The 22,781-nt window shown below is 50.7% G+C and overlaps 2 protein-coding genes across 2 annotated transcripts in view; one reads left to right on the top strand and one right to left on the bottom strand.

The window, feature by feature from the left end:
- mta1 (metastasis associated 1) overlaps nucleotides 1–6,950 on the bottom strand; it is a 34,881-nt gene extending 27,931 nt beyond the window's left edge. Inside the window, exons 1-2 of the mRNA XM_047018068.1 lie at nucleotides 6,505–6,950; nucleotides 808–875 (exon numbers count right to left, since the gene is read on the bottom strand). Of these exons, the coding sequence (XP_046874024.1) occupies nucleotides 808–875; nucleotides 6,505–6,532 (96 nt within the window). The 5' untranslated portion in view covers nucleotides 6,533–6,950. The remainder of the gene's footprint in view (nucleotides 1–807; nucleotides 876–6,504) is intronic.
- An 8,904-nt stretch (nucleotides 6,951–15,854) lies between these two features.
- The window catches only part of LOC124466371 (cysteine-rich protein 2-like), a 15,864-nt gene continuing 8,937 nt past the window's right edge, over nucleotides 15,855–22,781 (top strand). Inside the window, exon 1 of the mRNA XM_047018202.1 lies at nucleotides 15,855–16,897. Within this exon, the coding sequence (XP_046874158.1) occupies nucleotides 16,855–16,897 (43 nt within the window). The 5' untranslated portion in view covers nucleotides 15,855–16,854. The remainder of the gene's footprint in view (nucleotides 16,898–22,781) is intronic.

Below are 22,781 nucleotides of genomic sequence, written 5' to 3'. Positions count from 1 at the left end.
TGAGAGGGTGGAGGAGGAGAGATGCAGTGAGAGGGTGGAGGAGGAGAGATGGAGTGAGAGGGTGGAGGAGGAGAGATGGAGTGAGAGGGTGGTGGTGGAGAGATGCAGTGAGAGGGTGGTGGAGGAGAGATGGAGTGAGAGGGTGGTGGAAGAGAGATGGAGTGAGAGGGTGGAGGAGGAGAGATGGAGTAAGAGGTGGAGGAGGAGAGATGCAGTGAGAGGGTGGAGGAGAGATGGATGAGAGGGTGGAGGAGGAGAGATGCAGTGAGAGGGTGGAGGAGAGATGCAGTGAGAGGGTGGAGGAGGAGAGATGGATGAGAGGCTGGAAGAGAGATGGAGTGAGAGGGTGGTGGAGGAGAGATGGAGTGAGAGGGTGGAGGAGGAGAGATGGAGTGAGAGGGTGGAGGAGAGATGAAGTGAGAGGGTGGAGGAGGAGAGATGGAGTGAGAGGGTGGAGGAGGAGAGATGCAGTGAGAGGGTGGAGGAGAGATGGAGTGAGAGGGTGGAGGAGAGATGGAGAGAGAGGGTGGTGGTGGAGAGATGCAGTGAGAGGGTGGTGGAGGAGAGATGGAGTGAGAGGGTGGTGGAAGAGAGATGGAGTGAGAGGGTGGAGGAGGAGAGATGGAGTAAGAGGGTGGAGGAGGAGAGATGCAGTGAGAGGGTGGAGGAGAGATGGATGAGAGGCTGGAAGAGAGATGAGTGAGAGGGTGGTGGAGGAGAGATGGAGTGAGAGGGTGGAGGAGGAGAGATGCAGTGAGAGGGTGGAGGAGGAGAGATGCAGTGAGAGGGTGGAGACGTTCCACTCACCTTGTTGAGCTCCTCTATTCTCCTGATGAGCAGTGGGTTACTGGATGAATTCTCAAAGTACACATAATCTGAGAAGGAGAAAGAGGGGGGGGGGAGAGAGGGGGAGGAGGGAGAGAGGAGGGAATGAGGAGAGAGGGGGAGGAGAGAGAGAGAGTGAGGGGATAGGGAAAGACGGGGAGAGGAGAGAGAGGAGGGGGTGAGGATCAGGGAGAGAGAGGAGGGAGTGAGAGAAAGAGGAAACGAGAGACAGGGGGGAATGGAGGGCGGGAGGAAGAAAAATTAGTTGGGTCCCTTCACTGCAGCCATTCAGAAATCAACAGTCAAAGACAGTGTTCCTGTGTTTAGTCATAGCGTCTGATCAATGAGTTCAAAACGGCTTTGAATGGAAGGCCTCGCCAGGCCTCGTAATGTTGCCAGGCGCAGTGTTTAGAACGATCTGCGTACAGTACACCAACACACGTGGCTTCCAACTTTCAGTTCCCATTCACGGTGCCGTCTCCTCTGCTCTCCCCTCCTTCCCCTGTCTTCCTCCTCCTCTTCACCCTTCCTCCAACCGCCCCCCCCCCTCCTCCACTCCCCCTCCTCTGTCATCCCATCCTCTTCCATCCATCCTTCCACATTACATTTACATTTATTCATTTAGCAGACGCTTTTATCCAAAGCGACTTCCAAGAGAGAGCTTACAAAAGAGCATAGGTCACTGATCATAACAACGTGATAGTCCCAAACATTGCAAGTAGCCAAAACATGAAGCATACATTGTGAAAACCTCCCCACCTCCACCTCCCCTTTCTCCTCCATCTCCCCTTAATTCTACACCCCCCACCTTCCTCCTGTCCCCCCCCCCCCCCCAGGCAGGGCCCCAGGGAGCAGGGCTGGCCCCTCCCCAGGATGTCCCCCTCAGGGCCCAGGTTTGGTATGGTGCCTGGTCTTAACCCTTCCCCTGGCTGCAGTCACTTCATACCCCGCACTTGGTAAGCTAACTGGAGCAGTTCCTTCCTCTCTCCCCCCACCTCTCCACCTCCTCCAATACACCCCCCCCCCCCCCCCCTCTTCCTCCCTCTCCTTTCCCCAGGGCAAATATAACCATAGCAAAGGGTTGTCTGGGTAACTATATGCACCTGCAGCATATGCACACGCACACAAAACGAGGGTACACTGATATCACGTGCACACACACAGATTTCTCTCACACACACACAGGTACACTAATATCACACACACTCCACACACCCACCAATATCCTACGCTGGCGTGCCTACACCACGTGATATATAACGATATCAAATGACTTCATGGTTTTTGGAGATTTCTCTCCAGTACAGAGCCACCCAAGCAGCTTGCACAGAACACCCGTGTCTGTGTAGGACCCTAGTATCACTGGGAGGGTAAAAGCATACCATTCATGTGTGTCAAAGGTCATGGCTCAGTCCCCCAACAGGGCCTTAGAAGAGCGCTGGTGTTGAAACCCCGTGTTGGGTAGGCCTGTTATGCTGGCAGGCGGAACGACCGGAGAGAGCCAGGGAGACACCCGGCCCAGAGCAGCCAAACATCCCAGGCGGAGAAAGCTGCACGCTCCAAACGCTACAAAAGACAAACCTAGCACTCGTGAAAAACGACAATCAGCCGCGGACAGGGACAAATGTTGTCTTTCTCTCTCACACGCCAGCTTTGGAAAGCTTCCATGTGAAGGATGAACAGGGTACTGACTTGGTTCTGGGTTGGGTGATTCAAGTTCTGGTCTCTGCGACCCAGGTTATTCGTTCTGAAATCCAAGATCTGGATTCTGCGATTCAGGTTCTGGGACCCGACATCTTTGGGTTCTGCGATTCGGGTTCTGCTTTCTCAAAGTCTGGGTCTGCGCGTTCTGTAACCCAAATCTGGGTTCCGTGAGTCTGGTTCCACCGCCCGGGTTCTGGGTTCTATGACCCAGTTTGGGCTCTGGACTTCCAGTGGCGGTTCCCAGTGTAGGTGAGCGTGTGCGCGGTATCGGCTCCGCATTCAGCCAGCTCCACTCAGCCTCGGTGTTCCTGCCAGCCCTCCCGCCATCTCTGCCTGTGTGTGCCCACAGCCCCGGCTCTGCCCTCTCCCATCCCCCGCTGCCAGCCACGGCCAATCACAGGGCCTTAACGCCTGCGACGTCACAGTGCAGTCAAATTCGGTGGGAGCCAATCAAGGCATGTTGCTGAGCCCCCGAGAGAGAGTCGGCGGAGTGGAATCAAACCAGGCCAGAGAGAGAGAGAGAGAGACAGGCTGACAGAAAGAGAGGCAGACAGACAGAAAGAGAGGCAGACAGAGGCAGACTGACAGAGAGAGGCAGACTGACAGAAAGAGAGGCAGACAGACAGAAAGAGAGGCAGACAGACAGAAAGAGAGGCAGACTGACAGAAAGAGTCAGACTGACAGAAAGAGAGGCAGACAGACAGACAGAAGAGACACACCAACAGTCAAACAGACATCAAGAGAGAGCAAGAAGACAGACAAGCAGACAAAAAGAGTCAGACGGAGAAATGACAGATGAGACGGACAGGCAGACAGACAGGCAGTAACCAGATTGGCAGTAGAGTGAGCGAGTAGTAGAGTGAGTGAATGAGTGAGTGGTTGACTGAGTTTATGCATACGCAAGTGACTGATTACTGAAGAACAGAATAAATACGAACCACAGATAGAGACCGGCCGCCCAGATGTGAGCAGAGAGAGAGAAGAGAGAGAGGAGAGAGGGAGAAAGGAGAGAGAGAAGAGAGACCATGACTGTATGGGAGACACTGAAACACAGAGAAACAAGGACAGGAGAGAGTAGGGCAACAGCAACAAGCAGGAGAGGAAGATGGAGAACATCCTCCCACGCACGCACACAAACACACACAAGCACACACACAAACGCACACAGGTACACATGCACGCACACACGAGTACACAAACAGGTAAGCACACAGTCACTTACACACACACACACACGCTCCTGCATAGAGCAGGAACCACAGGACACAGGACACAGATATGGTATGAAGGTTTCTATGGAGATGGCAGGTACCAGAACTCAACCTCCTGCTGAACCAATCACACACCTATTTTCATACTGTTGCCGTCTGCCACTGCCAGACGCTCTAACCAGGCCGTCTCCCCGAGTACAGACTGGAGCTTCTCCACAGCCTCATCCACACTCCGTGTCTCAATCCTACTGGTGAGGGACTGAGTGAGTCGGACAGACTCTTCGTATTCCTCGTCCACGGCGCGGCCGAGAACGCTGCTCCGGCTTTTCCTCTGTGCGCCGTCTGTGCGTCGCTTTGGCTCAAAGAGTCCGCTAAATGAGTGACCTGTCAAATGCAGTCGTGTGACTTGACTGGAGGCAGCATCGCTCTGCTCCAGCTGGGGATGAGAAGCGAAGACATCGGACCGGGGCTCCGTCCCAGCTTCACTCACACAGGAAGTCAGTGGTTGTCGAGGCTCAACACGAGCAGGCTTGCTGCTGATGCTTCCTTAGACGGGTAAAGGTCCCGGACTGACGGCGCATCAGCATGGTTACTCACTTTTCATCTCGATGCCAAATGGGGTAAGCCATTAGGCTATATGAACGAACGTGTTAAACCTGCAGCTCTGAGTTCACCTGCTCCTGGTTTAGACTTACAGCCCTGCTTTAAACCTCAGTGTTTCCCCTAGCATTGTTTTGGGGGGCGACCCCCCCCCCCCCCCCCCCCCCTTAAAGAATGACAAAACAATTTGCCTGTATGTTCCAAAAAACAGACGCGTCAGATAACGCTGTTCATTCTCACTTTTTCAATTTATTTGAGAAAGTTTGCATAACGTCACCCTTGTTATTTGCACCTGATCGCCTGTCGATAAGTACACGAGATCCACTGGCAGAGACGAAATTCACAGGAGTTGACCTCTTCGCTCCTTGAAGCGGCGTGGTGCTGGGAATAACATATACTGTGCTAGCCGTGTTAGGCTAGCTAGTTTAGTTTTGACTGGCAACATACTTTTGCTCATCCACAAATGCCCTAATAAACCCATAGAATAGGGTTTGGTTCTCTTGCTAGGCTACCTGTTTGCGCTGCCAGGTATCTCGCGCTGCCAGGTATCTCACACTGCCTTGCGGGGCCTGTCACCTGACTTCTATTGAAAATGAATGGGAGGTTACATTTAGCCCCCCCCCCCCCCCAGAAAAAATCCTGGGGAAACACAAAACATACAACCCTGGTTTAAACCAACAGTCCTGGTTTAACCATGTAGCCCTGGTTTAAACATATAACTCTGGTGTAAACTTACAGGCCTTGTTAAAACCTATCATTTTGGTTTAAACCTACAGCCCTGGTTTAAACCAATAACCCTGGTTTAAACCTACAGCCCTGGTTTAAACCAATAACCCTGGTTTAAACCTACAGCCCTGGTTTAAACCAATAACCCTGGTTTAAACCTACAGCCCTGGTTTAAACCTACAACCCTGGTTTAAACCTGGGTTCACTTGAGTGACCGCAGAATGTTGGGTCGACTGGACTGCCAGACACAGCTTGAGCGTTCCGCTGAATAATAAGCATGTCATCGAGTCATAAAAAGATGCAGTATCTGGCCCGTCTTAAAAGATCAACACGCGCACACACACACACAACACGCGCACACACACACACACAACACGCGCACACACACACACCAGATATTAACAGTCACACTGGCTGTTCCTTGACCATTTCACTGGAGGCAATTAGCCCCCATCGCATTGAATATTATTCACTTGCTTGATGGACAAGTGGGTTGTCTCATAGACATATGAACACCTGAAAACCCACTGAGAGAACAGTACAACTTTATAGAACTACGGTACCAGTCCAAGGATCTTGTGTTTTTAAGACTGGTCACACTGACCATCCATCACTCCCTGTCTGACTGTCATTCACAATTTGTGACTTTCTGGTGAAGTTACGGGTACAGACAAAATACTTTCCCACTACTAATGTTTGTCAATATTCTGTTGATGGCCCTGTTATGGGACGAGTCTGGCTATACAGACAAAACCCTAACTATCACAGACCAGTTCAGATGAGACAGAAGAGAAGTTTACAAGGTTCTAAAGTACATGGCGTGTAAGTCAATGTATATCCCATAGACATAATAACAGGCCATTACATCTTTATATCACATTGAAATATTTTGACTGTTTTCGAAGTTTGACAAAGTTGCTTAACTTCTGAAAGTAAAGAGACGCCCAATTCTAGTAACACATTTGGAACGATCTCACTTTAGAGACCCACAACCTGGGACTCCTAAGCATCTTTCCCGACCTTGGATTGGCTCGTTAGCCGACCAGCTAACTAAGTTAGCTAGCTAGCAAGTCAAGCAAGCTTACAGTACTGACATAAAAGCTAAACAAACTTCACTTCAAAAAGATGGTCGTGGCTTTAGTGTGAAAGAGAGGCGAGTTCGCCGTCCTGCTTCTTATTCAAGTATAACAAATGTAAAGGACAATGTTCCCACAATGAAAAAAAAATACAGGAGAAAATACGGAGTCTCTAGCTAAACCCATACTCTTCATCGCCATCCTCCTCCTCCTCACAGTCACCATCATCATCCTCTGAAGCACACAGGCACTTTAGCTGTAGGAAATAAATGAGGAAGGCTAGACCATGCTTAAAACCCGCGACGAACCACGTCCAGCGCGACGTAAAGCACACAGAAACGACCCAAAATAGGTTCCTTTACCTCCAACCCGGTACATGTTCGCTGCCATGACTGCCCCGGGTCCTGGCGTCTCCAGGTAGGGGTATCTCTCGCGGCCGTAGCTCTGTTTCCACTGCCGCCGCTGTGTGTTGGAAAATGGTGGATTGATCAATACGAAGCGGACTAGCCAAGACACCTTAAAGAGACAGTACTCATATTTTTTTCTCCAAAAGCTGCTTCTGTGGGCCGTGTCGTATTAATTGACTCGGCCTTGGGTAACCCGCGTAAAATTTGGACACCGTTCGTAACAAAGCGGTTTCCCCTGGAAGTCGGCGCACGACCGAGTGGGTTGAGGCAGCGGAAGGGGGAGGGGGGCACCATTGAGCCAACATCAGTGGCCTGCCTTTCTCCCTACCCCGCCTCCCGGTGAAAAAAACTAAACAATGCTCAAATCTTCTGACCGAGGGGACAAAAGAAGAGGGCCCACACAACTGTTGCTGTCTAAGTAAACTTTTATCAGGCCGGTATACAATTCTTCAATCCATTGTAATTACAGTTCTACTCTATTGTGTGTCATGTAATGTGTTATCGGGAGCAATTACTGCTCCACAAGAAAAGATTATAGAGGCAAAGCCATAGCCTTCAATACACGGTGCATTTAACGCACAAGATTGCTTTCAGACACTGTTGGCTGCAACCACTTCAAAGTGTAAATACTTGGTCAGTAAATGTTTGAAATGAAGACCATTTTTCACACTTTTCACCCTTTGTTAGATCAGTCCAACAGCACTGCAGGCCTACTCATTCACTTCTACATCACTTCTGACAGAGATGCAGCCTCCAAACCTGCCTTCACAGTCCCTTCCACGATCTCTCCTTTACAAATACATGGGTCTGTTGAAGAAGGTGCCCTACGAGAAGGGTTGTTTATGTCTGAGCATGGGGTCCGGTCTTTCCCGGAGGGTGGGTTCTGATCCGACACTGTACTGTGTTTGATTAGGTGGGGAGCTTTTTCTATAGACGAGCAGCCTTCCACAATGGAGGAATGCTGTGGCTAGGTTCTGATCCATACCATCTGGAAACCTCAATTACTAGTCCAGGCAGTGTGGAGACTACACCGTCCGTGGTCACATGATTATTTTGAGCCAATCACAGGCCTTTTATTCAGGTTACCCCAAGTGCTTATTTTCCAATGCAGTGATTCTGTGGATGCAAAGGAGGGATTCTATTGTCTCGAGTGATGTGTATGAATGCCAGAGTGAGTGTGTGTGTCTGAAGACGGTGTAATCCTGACTAGGCTTTTAAAATCTCCGGCTGAATCAGTCATAAAGCTTAAAAAGTAGTGCTCAGTAGTCTGTGAGTGAGTATGTGAGCGAGTTAGCATTATATTTAGCATACTAAAAGTACACTTTTAGGCCACAAATAGTGTCCAACTGTGTTTCCTTGTTCTAGGTGGAACCCAGGGTGCTGGTCTCTCTTCCTCTCCTCTCATCCTCCTCCTTCACTCTCCTTCTCTTCTCTTCTTTTTTTCTCCGCACTCCCCTCCCCTCGCCTCTCCTCCGCTGTTCTCCATTCTCTAGTGTCTACTCTCCTCCAATATTTGTTTTCCTGGCGGCTCACTGCTGTGAAGATCCTCTGGTTCTCTTGTTGCACAGCCAGATGTTCTGCCAGACAGACAGGCAGGCCGAGATGTGTTGCTTCTCCTGTCAGACAGACAGGCAAAGAGGTATCAGCAGGGAAGAGAAGCAGAGAGACAGGCTGAGAGGTACTGTATAAGATGTCCATGCGTTTGTCTGATTGGTGCAGTAACTGCATGTTACTCACTGGAGGGTTGAGGGCTTCTCATCATGCAAGTGTTGTTCGACACAATCTCAACTACATCTGCAGAAACTCCCACGGATGATTCTGCAGTGGAACCTTTCCTCCTCTCCTCTCCTCCCCTCTCCTCTCCTTTCCACCTCGATCTGCAGCCTCCTCTCTGTGGTAAAGGAGAGAACTACAAGAGACAGGATGTAAATGATGTATGTTGCAAGACACCATTACAGTTGTTTGGTTGGAAGTCCTCCATCTTTATTTTGGCATCTTTTGAGTTACGTTCAGTGCAGTGGATGGGATTTACTGCACACAGGAAAACAGTGTAAGAATGAATAGTGAATGTACTTACTCCCCAATGTCATTGTGAATTGTTACTTCACACACACATGCGTACTTTAGTTGCTACCATGGATGCTGCAAGGTCAAGAACAAGTAAACGTTTAAGCAATGAACTGAAGCTTTCAAATAACTGATTGTTTCCGCCTTCTCCGACAGTATGTGATGCAAATGACCAGACAGCAGGGGGCACTGTTGTACTGCGTTCAGTAGAACTAGCCAACACATCTCAGATCCCCACTGTTAAAAAAATGAATATCCCAAGTCGCACATTTAATACTAATATAGGACATTGATGGCGAAATGATATCAGATACCCAAAAGTATGTTTAATCTCAAAGGAGATGTTTCGATCTCCCACTCAGTGCATGCAGCCACTCCACCAACAAAGAGTGACTGGACGTTCCTGTGTGCAGTTCCCTTTATCAACCACTAAAAGGCGCTCTAAACCCATGTCTCCATTGTCCTCGAATGCTCCCTTCAGAGCCAGGCGGTCACGAGCGGTAGGCAGTGGAGAAATGCCTGACAGTGGTACGGACACCCCACTAATTGATTTGGTAAGGGTCAGTGACGAGTCTCATGGCTACCAACACACAGTTCTGCCTTGCAGACCTCAAACCCTGACATCATCGTATTCACAGTACTGCCCTGGGCATGTCCTTCCATTATCCTTTTCCTGTTTACTAAGTGTTCTTTCTGATAAGGAGGCCTGTGTGTTTGCACATCTGTACTGTGTGTGTGTGTGTGTATGTGTACGTGCGTGTGTGTGTGTGTGTAGGTTTGTGTAACAGTGTTTGTAGATGGTGGAACTCAGGCAGTTTGGGTGTGGGGACCACTGTTCAGATAAGGGCAACGCATTGAAGGGTCTGGTCACACATTACCGAGTTGAAAGAGAATTCTCTGAGAGCCACCCTCTTCACTCGCCACAGAGCCTGGCTCGGCTTCCAAACAGACCCCAGAAATGGCGAAACGGCTGCCAGTGCAGTTCGAGAAACCGTCGCTAAATCCAACAGGATCAACCCACTTGCTCACGTTGGTCACAGATACTCAGACCGATGCCCTCGTAAAGAGGCTCTGCTCGCGCAGACAAGGTGTGGACACTGAGAAGGAGCCTGACGGGAGGCCGTGCCGTCGCATGGTGAGACAGCCGACTGTGTCTGGCCCGATGGAGAAGGCCCCACCCCCCCCCCCCTCCAGCTGCCCCTCCCAGGCAGCCAAAGAACATGGTGTCCATCTGCCCCGCCCTGCTGCAGAACGCTGTCCCTGCCCAGACTGGGCAGGAAGAGCCAGGAATACCAGGAGCAGCCCGACCTCCCTGGGACAGCTGACTGCTGCCCAGGCAGGCAGGCAGGCAGGCAGGCAGGCAGGTGGAGAGGAGGCTGGAGAAAACCATGGTAACCATATCTGTGGAACGGCAACTGCATTCGAGAGAGTCACAAACCGGATAGAGATGACTGCTGCGTAGACGGAACAGTTGTTTGGTGTTTTTTTTTAATGGGTTGTCGCCGACAACATTCCACCGGTCGACACACACTTCAAGTCACATTTGCAAAGGCTACAGCTGCGAATCCATGGGATTGTTTTGATTTAGTCACGCGAACGTATGTTCAGGGTTGATTTTCTAGTCACATTGATGATACCTGTTTCTATGTCTGTCTGTCTGTCTGACTGACCTAGTCTCTCTCTCTCTGTATTTATCTATCTTTCTTCCTGTATGTAATGATGAGTTGTGTGCAGTCACAGGCCATGCTCCATGTCCAACTAGGCGTCGTCTAACCAGACACAGCCTCCCGCTCAGATCAGTGGGCCCCCAGGATAGGAGAGATGAAAGGCAGGATAAGGGAGGATCAGGTGTGCTGTGAAGTCGTGGTGAGAAGGCTGGGGGGAGGGGGCAGGCAGTCAGCGGGGCAAGCTGTTATCCAGGAGGCCACAGCGCTGGAGGTCCAGGAGAGGCCCACGAAGGGCCCCTCAGAGCTGCCAACCACAGGATGGGGCCTGCACTGCCGTGTGGGGGAGTCAGGCTTTGTTTTGCCCTCCACCCTCCGTGTACTGTAGACCGTCTGTATTTACAAACCTGAGGACACTGACAGCGGGAACCCTTCACGTCACGTGAAAGGAAACGGTGGAAATTGCCGGACAAAACTCGTCACTTTGCCTCGGACCCGAGGAGTAAAAGTTCCCCCTTCTCCGCCTGTGTAGGAACAGACTCCTCTTTGTTCGGCTGTGTGTGCTGAAGCTCGTTTTCCAGAGCCTCGGTCAGTTCAGTCGGAGCTGAGCATGGATTCTCCGAGGGGCCGAGAGGGAGTCTCCTGCCGGCAGATGCTGTCACTGTACACTTGGAAGCGGAAGCTCCCATCGAAGATAGTGGAGCAGTAAAACAAAACAGACTCGGGGACATCTTCTCTTGTGGGCTTTGCTGTTGGGAAGAGGACCGCTGCTTCGAATCTGTGTCCTCTCGTCTGTAGAGGGAGATTAGATATCTACTGCGTATGGGAAAAAACGTCGCTGTTCGGGGATGCATTTCGTCTGCGTGTTGAAGGATTCCCTCGCGTAAATCGGAAGATTCAACTGAGTCCATCATATTAAGGGGGGGTCAGATAGCTGAGCGGATAGGGAGTTGGGCTATGAATCAGAAGGTTGTTGGTTCGATTCCCGGCCGTGCCAATTGACGTTGTGTCCTTGGGCAAGGCACTTCACCCTACTTGCCTCTGGGAGAATGTCCCTGTACTTACTATAAGTCGCTCTGGGTAAGAGCGTCTGCTAAATGTAAATGTATTAATCGTGGGAAATCGCAGCGAAAGCCCAAAACAGGGCTGACACATTGTAAACACACACAACAGCACTGACATATCTGACTGAATAAATGAAGCAATTCAGGCTGCCAAGTTGTTGAACCGCAGATAGAGCCAGGGGTGGATGTGCTGGTGTCTGTATTGAACGCCTCATCAGGCAGAGTGGCCAAGCAGCAACAGAAGAGCTCTCACAGCACAATCCCCACCCACACACGCCCTGACTCCCGTCGTTAAGCAATGGATCACAGACGCAGAGGTATCGACGACCAATCCGTCACGGGTAAAACAATGTGCAACGAGCGCGTAAAAAACCCTAAACAGACAGAACAGGCAGAAGCTGTTTGTTCAGCAGTAGGTTAGTGACTTTGTTTTTTTGTCTTGAAAACACAAGGGCACAGTGTTTACATTTACGTTAAGTTATTTAGCAGACGCTCCTATCCAGAGCGACTTACAGTAAGAACAGGGACATTCTCCCTGAGGCAAGTAGGGTGAAGTGCCTTGCCCAAGGACACAACGTCATGTGGCCCGGCCCAGAATCGAACTGGCAACCTTCAGATTACTAGCCCGATGCCGTAACCGCTCCGCCACATGACTCCCCAGTGTTGAGACTGAACATGGTGTGGTGGTCTCTTCCAGTGTAGCTCTCTCCAACATTGTCCAGACCCAGTGTGGTGCAGTCAGTCCCCCTACAACTGGAGGCTCCTTCCTCCAGGATGAAAAGGCACCGTCATTGAGGAAAACCACACAACAAGTGAAATGACGACCAGATTCAAGATTCAACATGAAATATTTTCCCATTGCTCCCCTCCTCCCCTCCCTCTCCCCCTCAGGCCTTATAAAGGGAGTGTTCCACGTGTGCACCACCAACATGTGTTTTTCCATGTCCGCTTTGTAAACAGAACCCAAAGTAGAAAATGAAATGTCAGATTTGTAAATACGGGGTCTATAAATAGGCAGCTGAGAGTAGAGCGAGGGGGGAGGGGGGGCCCGAGAGAGCAGGGAGGGAGCAGGGGAACTCCCTAAAGAGGCCCATTAGGATGTGCGCTGAGTGAAACAATATTTCGACATCGCCGAGAATGACATTCTGTGGAACTGAAGTGCACAGCCCCCGGTGGACATGCGGTCTGGGGGCCGGGGACTGGAACCGGGAATTGAACTGGAGCAGAATGTGCAACAGTATCTGTAGATGTATGAGGAGCTAGCTGTAGCTCCGGCTCGTGTTGACGCTGAGAGGCTGAGGCAGTATCTGGAACTGGAGCTCCGGCTGTAGGTTTGTCTGTGGGCCGGGGATGTAGCTGTGGTTGTGGCTCGGGCTAGGGTAAGCTGGAGCTGTAGATTGTTCTCTTGCTGTGGTTGTAACTGTAACTGCAGTTGCAGATGTGGGCGGGGCAGGAAGTTGGAGAGCTAGAGCTGGACTGGACTGAGGCAGTGCCTGTGCCCAGGGCTCTCAAGTTGGATCAAAAGTTTGGCGTGAGATGCCTGTGTCTAGGACTAGGACTAGGGCTGGGGCTGGGGCTAGGGTTGGGCTAGGGCTGGAGCTAGGGTTGGGCTAGGGCTAGGGCTAGGACTAGGACTAGGACTAGGACTAGGGCTGGGGCTGGGACTAGGGCTAGGACTAGGACTAGGACTAGGACTAGGACTAGGACTAGGACTAGGGCTGGGGCTGGGGCTAGGACTGGGGCTTGGTTAAGATGAGGCATGTGCCAGTCCTGGTCTGTTGACTAGAAGTGTCCTTCACCTGACAGAACACAGGGCAGAGCAGCCAGAAAGAAGCAATCTCCACGTCCTCCCTATCCAGATACCTGCCCTCTCCCTGAAGGGGAGCTCAATCCCCACAGGCCTGATAAACATACCGGACAGGGAGTCTCTGTCTCCCCTAGTCCTGTTGTCTTATCAGGACTCACGCCAGGCCAGAAGGCTGTGTTCCCAACACGGTTTAAAAACGGCACAACACTCGACATGCAATTGCATGTTTCATCGGAACTGTCACACACACACATACCTACACACACTCACACACACCTACACACACGACACAGTCTAATTTCCCTCAGCTGTTTGTGTGGTCTGTCGAGGGCCTTGCTCTTACACAGCGCCCTGACCGCACTGTGTGACGTCAATCACTGGGAAGTGTGTCCGTCAGCTGGAGAGGGGCAGCATGCCGCTGGCCCGCCTGGTCTGTGCTCTGCCGGGCTGGGTGGAGTGTCTCTGCGGCCTCGCAGCTTTGGCTAGCACAACTGTCACATGGCTCACGTGGAATGTGCCTGACTTTGAATGTAGGTTAGGTGTTAGGTGGGAGTGTACAGTGGAGGAGGAGACTCTGACATACTGTATGTGAGGCATGCCCACCAGGATATATGGATATATGATACACAGGGTCTGTGCCAGTGTGGGGAGGAGGGGGAAGGGGCTTGGTAAATTGACTCTATGCCCACTACTTTACGTGATACTGGACCACACCACTGTGTACAGTACTGTTTGTATCTTTGTGTGTAGGGTTAACAGGGGAGATGGTGGTCGGGGGGGGTACTGTGTGGGGGCGGAGTGTGTGTGTGTGTATGTGTGGTGGGGGGGGTACTGTGTGGGGGCGTAGTGTGTGTGTGTGTATGTGTGTGTATGTGGGGTTGGGGGTGCAGTACTGTGTGGGGGCGTAGTATGGGGGAGGTAGTGTGTACGTGGAGGGGTAGTAGGGGTGCAGGGTTAGTGTGTGCGGGGGGCAGAGTGTGTGTAGGGGGGTTGTGTCTGTGTGGCGGGAGTTCATGTGTGGGGAAGGTAGTGTGTAAGAGGGGGTTGTGTGGGGGGAGGGGTAGTGTGTGTGTGGACGGGGTAGTGTGTGTGTGTGTGTGGGAGGGTTGTGTGTGGGGGGAAGTGTATGTGTGTGTGGTGGGGGGGGGGGGGTTGTAGTAGGGGTCAGGAAGGAAGCACCGACATAAACGCTGGAATGCCGGGTGCCTCCGGGGCTGTGGGGCCCAGGCACCTGTCTGCCCTCCGTCCTCCAGGGTTCACTGCAGCCTGACGGCCCGAGGGGCATCTGAGACAGGTGTGACCAGGAACACCCCTCCCTGGTCCACAACCCTGCTCCCCTCTCCTCCTCTGCTCCCCTCTCCTCCCCTGCTCCCCTCTCCTCCTCTGCTCCCCTCTCCTCCCCTGCTCCCCTCTTCTCCTCTGCTCCCCTCTCCTCCCCTGCTCCCCTCTCCTCCCCTGCTCCCCTCTCCTCCTCTGCTCCCCTCTCCTCCCCTGCTCCCCTCTCCTCCTCTGCTCCCCTCTCCTCTCCTGCTCCCCTCTCCTCCTCTGCTCCCCTCTCCTCCCCTGCTCCCCTCTCCTCCCCTGCTCCCCTCTCCTCCTCTGCTCCCCTCTCCTCCCCTGCTCCCCTCTCCTCCTCTGCTCCCCTCTCCTCCCCTGCTCCCCTCCGCACTGCTCTCCTCCCCTCTGCCCTCCTCCCCTCGCCCCTGCTCCCATCTCCTCCCCTCTCTCTTGCTCCCTCTCCCCTCTTCCCTCTTCCCCTCCTGGCTCCTCTCCCCTCCTCTCCTCTCTGGAGTGGATGAGCTGGGCCTCAAAGAGCAGCAACAGAGTGACGCAACTCTGAAGCAGGTCCCAGATGAGCTGAAGGATGAAGCCAGTGACCTGGATCTGTCCAGGCCCCAGCCCCCCCAGCCCCTCATTCCCCCAGCCCCCCCTGGCCGGACCACCAGCCTCAGGGCCCAGCTCTCCCCAACTCCCCAGCCTGGTGGCAGCCTCCCTCCCATGTATTCTCCAGCATCACCGCGTCCTTCTGGTCCTTTTTTACAGCACAGACACTGTAGTCTTACCACTGCTGTAACTGTCCCTTGCTCTCTGTCTTTCTAGACCTCTTCAACTAAGTAGAGCACTGCCAGGTTCTCTGGACCTGTCACCAGTCACCTCATCTACTGCCTGCCTATCTCTGTCACCCTCTCTTCTCTCTGTGTTCCTCCATTCTGCTGTATTCTCCTCTTTCCTCCTCTCCTCGCTTCTCCTCTTTCCTTCTCCTCCTCTCCTCTCCTTCCCACCCCTCCCCCCTCTCCTCTCCTACCCTCCCCCTCTCCTATCCTCTCCTACCCTCTCCTCACTTCTCCTCTTTCCTCCTTTCCTCTCCTCCTCTCCTTTCCTCTCCAACCCTCTCCTCCTCTCCTTTCCTCTCCTCCTCTCCCCTCCCCCCTCTCCTCTCCAACCCTCTCCTCCTCTCCTTTCCTCTCCTCCTCTCCCCTCCCCCCTCTCCCCTCCCCCCTCTCCTCTCCAACCCTCTCCTCCTCTCCTTTCCTCTCCCCTCCCCCCTCTCCTCTCCAACCCTCTCCTCCTCTTCTCCTCTCCTCTCCACTGAGCCTGACTGCATCACAGCTGAACACAAACCTGCAACCACAGCAGACTACCAGACGTGAAGGGTAACATTGTCATGCCCTCCAGAACACACACTATCACACGGACACACACACACTAAGACCAATAGACACACACAGACCAACACACACACAGACCTTGGTGACCTGTGGGTGTCCGAGAGGCCCGACCACTCTCAGCGCGCTTGGCTGACTGGCTAAATGGAAAGCGTTCTTAAAACGGTGACGGTGAGCTAAGAGATAAGATGGAGGCTCACAGGCAGCCAAGCGGGCTTCGAGGTGCTAATCAGCTGGGAAACTCTCACTGCTCTGGGAAGTAGCTGGAGAATGTGGTCGTTACCGGGCACAGGACCTGCGCTGTGTCAGCGCCGGTCTAGACAGCAGCCATGTGTGAATGGATGACCTAACGCTCACATGGGTTGGAAACAAGTGCTCGCATTTTTGGAGGGAGGCACTGATAAGGTCTATGGCTTTATGGGTAAGGGGATATAATGTGTGACAGATCGGTAGTGGTCTAGGTTTTTACAGCATTTAGACATGCTTTGTTGTGTGACAATGGGATATGATTGAATCATATGATAGCTGTGCAATTATCAGACCCCGATTGGATCCTGTAATTACCGCATCCAAATGACAACTGATCCCTCCGTCTCCATCTCTGACGATGAGCATGCGTGATTTGTAAAACCTTCCACCAAGTTTCGACTTTATAGCCTTGCACGGAGACATTCCTTGGAGTTCGATGTGAAAGGGCGAATTGTATTTCAACCTAACACTGCCTAGTAGGCTACCTACCGCTGCGGTTGGAAAAAAACGAAGACAACGTGGGTGCCGGGTGCCCCAGTAGACATCGCTGCTGGCGACTCTCCCGCCCGGTCTTTGACTGACCGGTAAATCGACCAAAGAGAAAGTGAGGACGGGCTAGAGGGAGGGGCCATTCAAATGATGCGGTGACTGCTGTGAAAGAGATGCTCCCAGCTTCTGTGTGGACTGAACACTTGCGCTTGTGAATGTAACAGTGCGAACGTGGACTCAATAGCTCTTTCTTGTATTGTAAACAAAGCAGACTGCTTTCATCCATTGCAACGAGCGACATGGCTTCAAAATGTCCAAAGTGCGACAAGACGGTGTATTTTGGTAAGTTGCCCAGTTACCAATTGACTTCTCTCTGTCAGCTAACCTTTAATCGATTGTAGCTAGCTAGCTGTTATCAATATTAAAGACTAACGTTAGACTTTTATAGAGATAGGCGTTAGCTGATCCATTTCTGTTACTACAGAAAACAATTATCGTTTTTTGTCTCAATTTTGTAAATAATTGTAAGCTATTTATCAGTAAGGTAAGCAAACGGCTATGTGCCACGTCTTTCTTTTATCAAACGTTTGTTGAATTATAATTGTATTCATTCATTGCATCACGGTAGCATGTCTAGACGCCTTGCTTGACCCTCGCAATGTATGTACGCTATCAGTACAATTTTGTTCAGGATTGTATGGACCATAGTATCAATCCACGTTCACAGCATTCCACAGATTACGGTCACCTATTTGGGAACAAAAGTTGGTGGTCACATTCCTTGTATTGTAAATAATTGACTACAGAAAAAACAGACCCGCGATCTCTGGGAAAAGGCTGAATACAAGCTGTACGAATGAGATCAATTCTAACTCCCGATTTATCGCCTTAAAGTTATCCTTGAAACATGACATATTTGATTTGCTGTGCTTGGCACGCACAACTATGCCAATTGGCTTCGGAGTGTGTTTCCTGCGCTTCTTGCCCAGGGTGTGACAATGCCATATGTTCAAAATGACCACTCCTTGGGGAGCTGTGTACTGTTCTGTGGTCAAGCTGTGTCCTAGGACCAGGCTGTTCTCAACCACATGACAGACAAACAAAGATGTACACAACCCCCCACTTCGTTACTAGCAGTGCACATCAAAGGTAACGTTATGATGCGGTCTCGATTAAGGCACAGTCACATGGGATGTGTGTGTGTGTGTTGCTGCCAGTGGATTGAAATAAATACATTTACCCTTCAATGGTTTCATCCTAACTACACCTCACAGCACAGGAAAGCTGTCATGGGTTCAGAAAATCTATTAGAGGACGGCAGGGCTGTTGCATAACTCCAGAGGCAGAATGCTCTTTACAGCTGCTTCTCATGCAGCCAACAACTGGGTCCCTCCAGTCACTGAACTGGAATAACGCGCCCAAATCATAATATGATCTCCTGAGAACAGCCATCATACACATGTGATTAAACCACTGCTTTTGTGGTCTGCGATCCCAGCAGCACGTCTGTGAATGTGAGTCATTTCTCCTTTCTTATTCCCTTTCTTCTTTTTGTGTAACTCACTGGGATCCTGCCTGTGGTTATTTTTACTATGACTGCTGGCTGAGAGAGGTGGGGTGTGGCTGTGTGTGTGTGAGTAGGAGGGTTCCTGTCCTTCTGTGTACAGTGATCTTGCTGTGATGTTACTATGATGTTTGATGTTGTGGGAGGTTTGACAGAGAAAGGCAGGATGGGAGGAGAGAGGAAACTCTATTGGGGTGTATGTGAAGACGTTGAGGTAGGATGAGGAGGTCTGAACCAGGGTGAGGTAGGATGATGAGGTCTGAACCAGGGTGAGGTAGGATGATGAGGTCTGAACTAGGGTGATGTAGTATGATGAGGTCTGAACCAGGGTGATGTAGGATGATGAGGTCTGAACTAGGCTGAGGTAGGATGATAAGGTCTGGGTGATGTCTGAACCATGGTGAGGTAGTATGATGAGGTCTGAACCAGGGTGATGTAGGATGATGAGGTCTGAACTAGGCTGAGGTAGGATGATAAGGTCTGGGTGATGTCTGAACCATGGTGAGGTAGGATGATGAGGTCTGAACCATGGTGAGGTAGGATGATGAGGTCTGAACTAGGGTGAGGTAGGATGATGAGGTCTGAACCAGGGTGATGTAGGATGATGAGGTCTGAACTAGGCTGAGGTAGGATGATAAGGTCTGGGTGATGTCTGAACCATGGTGAGGTAGGATGATGAGGTCTGAACCATGGTGAGGTAGGATGATGAGGTCTGAACTAGGGTGAGGTAGGATGATGAGGTCTGGGTGAGGTCTGAACCAGGGTGAGGTAGGATGATGAGGTCTGAACCAGGGTGAGGTAGGATGATGAGGTCTGAACCAGGGTGAGGTAGGATGATGAGGTCTGAACCATGGTGAGGTAGGATGATGAGGTCTGAACCATGGTGAGGTAGGATGATGAGGTCTGAACTAGGGTGAGGTAGGATGATGAGGTCTGGGTGAGGTCTGAACCAGGGTGAGGTAGGATGATGAGGTCTGAACCAGGGTGAGGTAGGATGATGAGGTCTGAACCAGGGTGAGGTAGGATGAAAAGGTCTGAACTAGGGCTGGGCGACATATCGAATATTATAGATAATATCATAATAATTTTGACGACAATGTAAAATTTGAAAATGTTGTGAATATCAAATATTACAAATTCAAGCGTACTTGAAATATTTTTCTTCATATTTTTATTATTGCATAAAGGCAGAAATACAATCAATTATTGAGTATACAAACACACACAAGAATGCAAGGGGTACAACACAGCACAAATCATACAAAAACATTATAAAGAGTAAAGACATTAATTGGGGGCAAATTAAAATCATGTTTTTTTTTTTTGCAAATGCAAACATATCGAGATATATATCGAATATCGTAAACATTTTGACAATATTTAGATATTTTAGATATATTTATAAATCGCCCAGTCCTAGTCTCAACCAGGGTGAAGTAGGATGATGAGGTCTGGGTGAGGTCTTAACCAGGGTGAGGTAGGATGATGTCTGGGTGAGGTCTGAACCAGAGTGAGGTAGGATGATGAGCTCTGGGTGAGGTCTGAACCAGGGTGAGGTAGGATGATGAGGTCTGAACCAGGGTGAGGTAGGATGACGATGTCTGAACCAGGGTGCGGTACGATGACTAGGTCTGAACCAGGGTGAGGTAGGATGATGAGGTCTAAACCAGGGTGCGGTACGATGATAAGGTCTGACCCAGGGTGCGGTACGATGACGAGGTCTGAACCAGGGTGCGGTACGGTGACGAGGTCTGAACCAGGGTGCGGTAGGATGACGAGGTCTGAACCAGGGTGCGGTACAATGACGAGGTCTGAACCAGGGTTAGGTAGGATGATGAGGTCTGAACCAGGGTGAGGTAGGATGATGAGGTCTGAACCAGGGTGAGGTAGGATGAAAAGGTCTGAACTAGGGCTGGGCGATATATCGAATATTATAGATAATATCATAATAATTTTGACGACAATGTAAAATTTGAAAATGTTGTGAATATCAAATATTACAAATTCAAGCGTACTTGAAATATTTTTCTTCATATTTTTATTATTGCATAAAGGCAGAAATACAATCAATTATTGAGTATACAAACACACACAAGAATGCAAGGGGTACAACACAGCACAAATCATACAAAAACATTATAAAGAGTAAAGACATTAATTGGGGGCAAATTAAAATCATGTTTTTTTTTTTTGCAAATGCAAACATATCGAGATATATATCGAATATCGTAAACATTTTGACAATATTTAGATATTTTAGATATATTTATAAATCGCCCAGTCCTAGTCTCAACCAGGGTGAAGTAGGATGATGAGGTCTGGGTGAGGTCTTAACCAGGGTGAGGTAGGATGATGTCTGGGTGAGGTCTGAACCAGAGTGAGGTAGGATGATGAGCTCTGGGTGAGGTCTGAACCAGGGTGAGGTAGGATGATGAGGTCTGAACCAGGGTGAGGTAGGATGACGATGTCTGAACCAGGGTGCGGTACGATGACTAGGTCTGAACCAGGGTGAGGTAGGATGATGAGGTCTAAACCAGGGTGCGGTACGATGATAAGGTCTGACCCAGGGTGCGGTACGATGACGAGGTCTGAACCAGGGTGCGGTACGGTGACGAGGTCTGAACCAGGGTGCGGTAGGATGACGAGGTCTGAACCAGGGTGCGGTACAATGACGAGGTCTGAACCAGGGTTAGGTAGGATAATGAGGTCTGAACCAGGGTGAGGTACGATGACGAGGTCTGAACCAGGGTGAAGGATATGTGTCAAGGTCCGGGTGAGGTCTGACACTCTCGGCTTCTCACCCTCGGAACGTCAGGGTGGTGATGTCACAGAAGAATGCTAGACTGCTACTTTAAAAGGAGATTGTGGTTGCTTCCATCACCTCCTCTACTCCCTGACTGCCCAGCAGAGGAGGAGAGCCTGAGCTCAGGATAATATTGTCATAGGCCTCCTGTCCACAACCTCCATAGGCAATACCTAATATAGTTAGGATGAGAATTTGCCATTTAGAGGTTCTACTGTTTTAGCCATTTTTATGATTGTCTCGGGAGCTACAAAAGGGAGGGCCCTGCCTTACTGTACCACCTGGTGTTCCAGCTGGCATGTACCATCTCTTCTCCTACCTCTCTCTCTCTCTTACACTCTCTCTCTCTCTCTCTCTCTCTCTCTCTCTCTCTCTCTCTCTCTCTCTCTCTCTCTCTCTCTCTCTCTCTCTCTCTCTCTCTCTCTCTCTCTCTCTCTCTCTCTCTCGTACTCTCTCTCTCTCGTACGCTCTCTCTCTCTCTTACACTTTCTTACACTCCGTCTCTTACACACTCTCTCCGTCCTTTACACTCCCCCCATCTCTCCATCTGTCTTTCTCCCTCTCTCTCACTGTCCCTCCCTCTCTCCCCCTCTCCCTTTTTCTGTCTCTCCCTCCCTCCCTCTCTCCCCCTCTCTCCGCAGAGACACGCTTATTGAACATGTTGTATTAAACTTCTGTGGCTCTTCACTGTCTGGATGGAAACTTCCAGCTTCCAAGCAAATGTGGGATTATTTTCCGCCCGGTCTTTATTTGGAAGCCGATAGCAGATGTTGTCGTAGTTGCAACTGAAAGGCACACGGGTTTAACCCAGCACTCCCGCCCGGTCAGACTCGCGCCGCAAACCCTTTCTCTCTCCCCTTCGCAGAAGGCCATCCGTCCAGTGTGAGAAACCGGTAGCCTATTACCGAATGTCTTTGCTCATAATCCCCATGGGATTTCTGTGGATGAAAATCCAAATCAACTCCAAATAGAAGTGTAGGCAGAGGAGGAATGTGTGTGATTCCCTGAGGGCGGGCAGGTCAGGGTGACTCCCTCACTTCTCAGATGAACTGGAGGGCACGTCTGTCGGTCTGCCGATGCCTGTGCTACTGGACATTACACTGGGGACTATTGACTGGCATGTGACTGGGACATGGACCCAGAGGGGAAGTGCGTGTTTGTGTGTGAGTGACTGGGGGTTCGTGATTGGGGGTGTGTGTGCTATGTGACTGGCATGTGGGCTTTGTAACTGTGTACGTGTGACTGCGTGTGACTTTGTGTGTGTCTGTGTGTGTGTGATAGCATGATTGTGTGCATGTGTCAGTGCGTATGACTGTGATTGCATGACAGAGTGTGTGCTGTGTGAATGTGTATGACTGTGTGTATGTGTGTGTTTGCACACTGAATGTGTGTGTGTGTGTATGTCCGATGTGTATGACTTTGTGTGTGTGTGATGCTGTTGACTGAATGTGTGTTTGCGTGAGTGCACAGCAAAGCTCACTGAATCAAACCTGAGGCCTGAATGAAATCCTGGCCTGGACTAAGACCAGTGATGTCTAGCAGCATGTTGTGCTGCATGGCAACTAGGTTAGCGACCTAAGCTGAAGTCCTATTGGTGGCCTGCCATGGGATCCTCTCTCTTTCCCTTTCACTCTCCTTTCTTTTTGTCCCTTCTTTTTGATCTCCCCCTGTACTTGGTGTGGCCCCGGGGCGCTGGATTCCTGTTCTGAATTTAAGTAAGGCAGAGGGGGGAGAGAAGGGGGGGGCTTTGCCTTCATTTAAACCGAGATACTCTCAAAGCGTCTCACGCATTATAATGGCCAACGACATCTCCGTTCAGACAAGGCTGTCTCTGTCCCCCGTCCGAGCAGAATACCTTC

This window comes from Hypomesus transpacificus, chromosome 3 (genome assembly GCF_021917145.1).
Source record: "Hypomesus transpacificus isolate Combined female chromosome 3, fHypTra1, whole genome shotgun sequence".
NCBI classification, from domain to species: domain Eukaryota; kingdom Metazoa; phylum Chordata; class Actinopteri; order Osmeriformes; family Osmeridae; genus Hypomesus; species Hypomesus transpacificus.
Note: the sequence above shows the minus strand (reverse complement) of the source record. Positions and strands in the feature narration are given on the sequence as shown.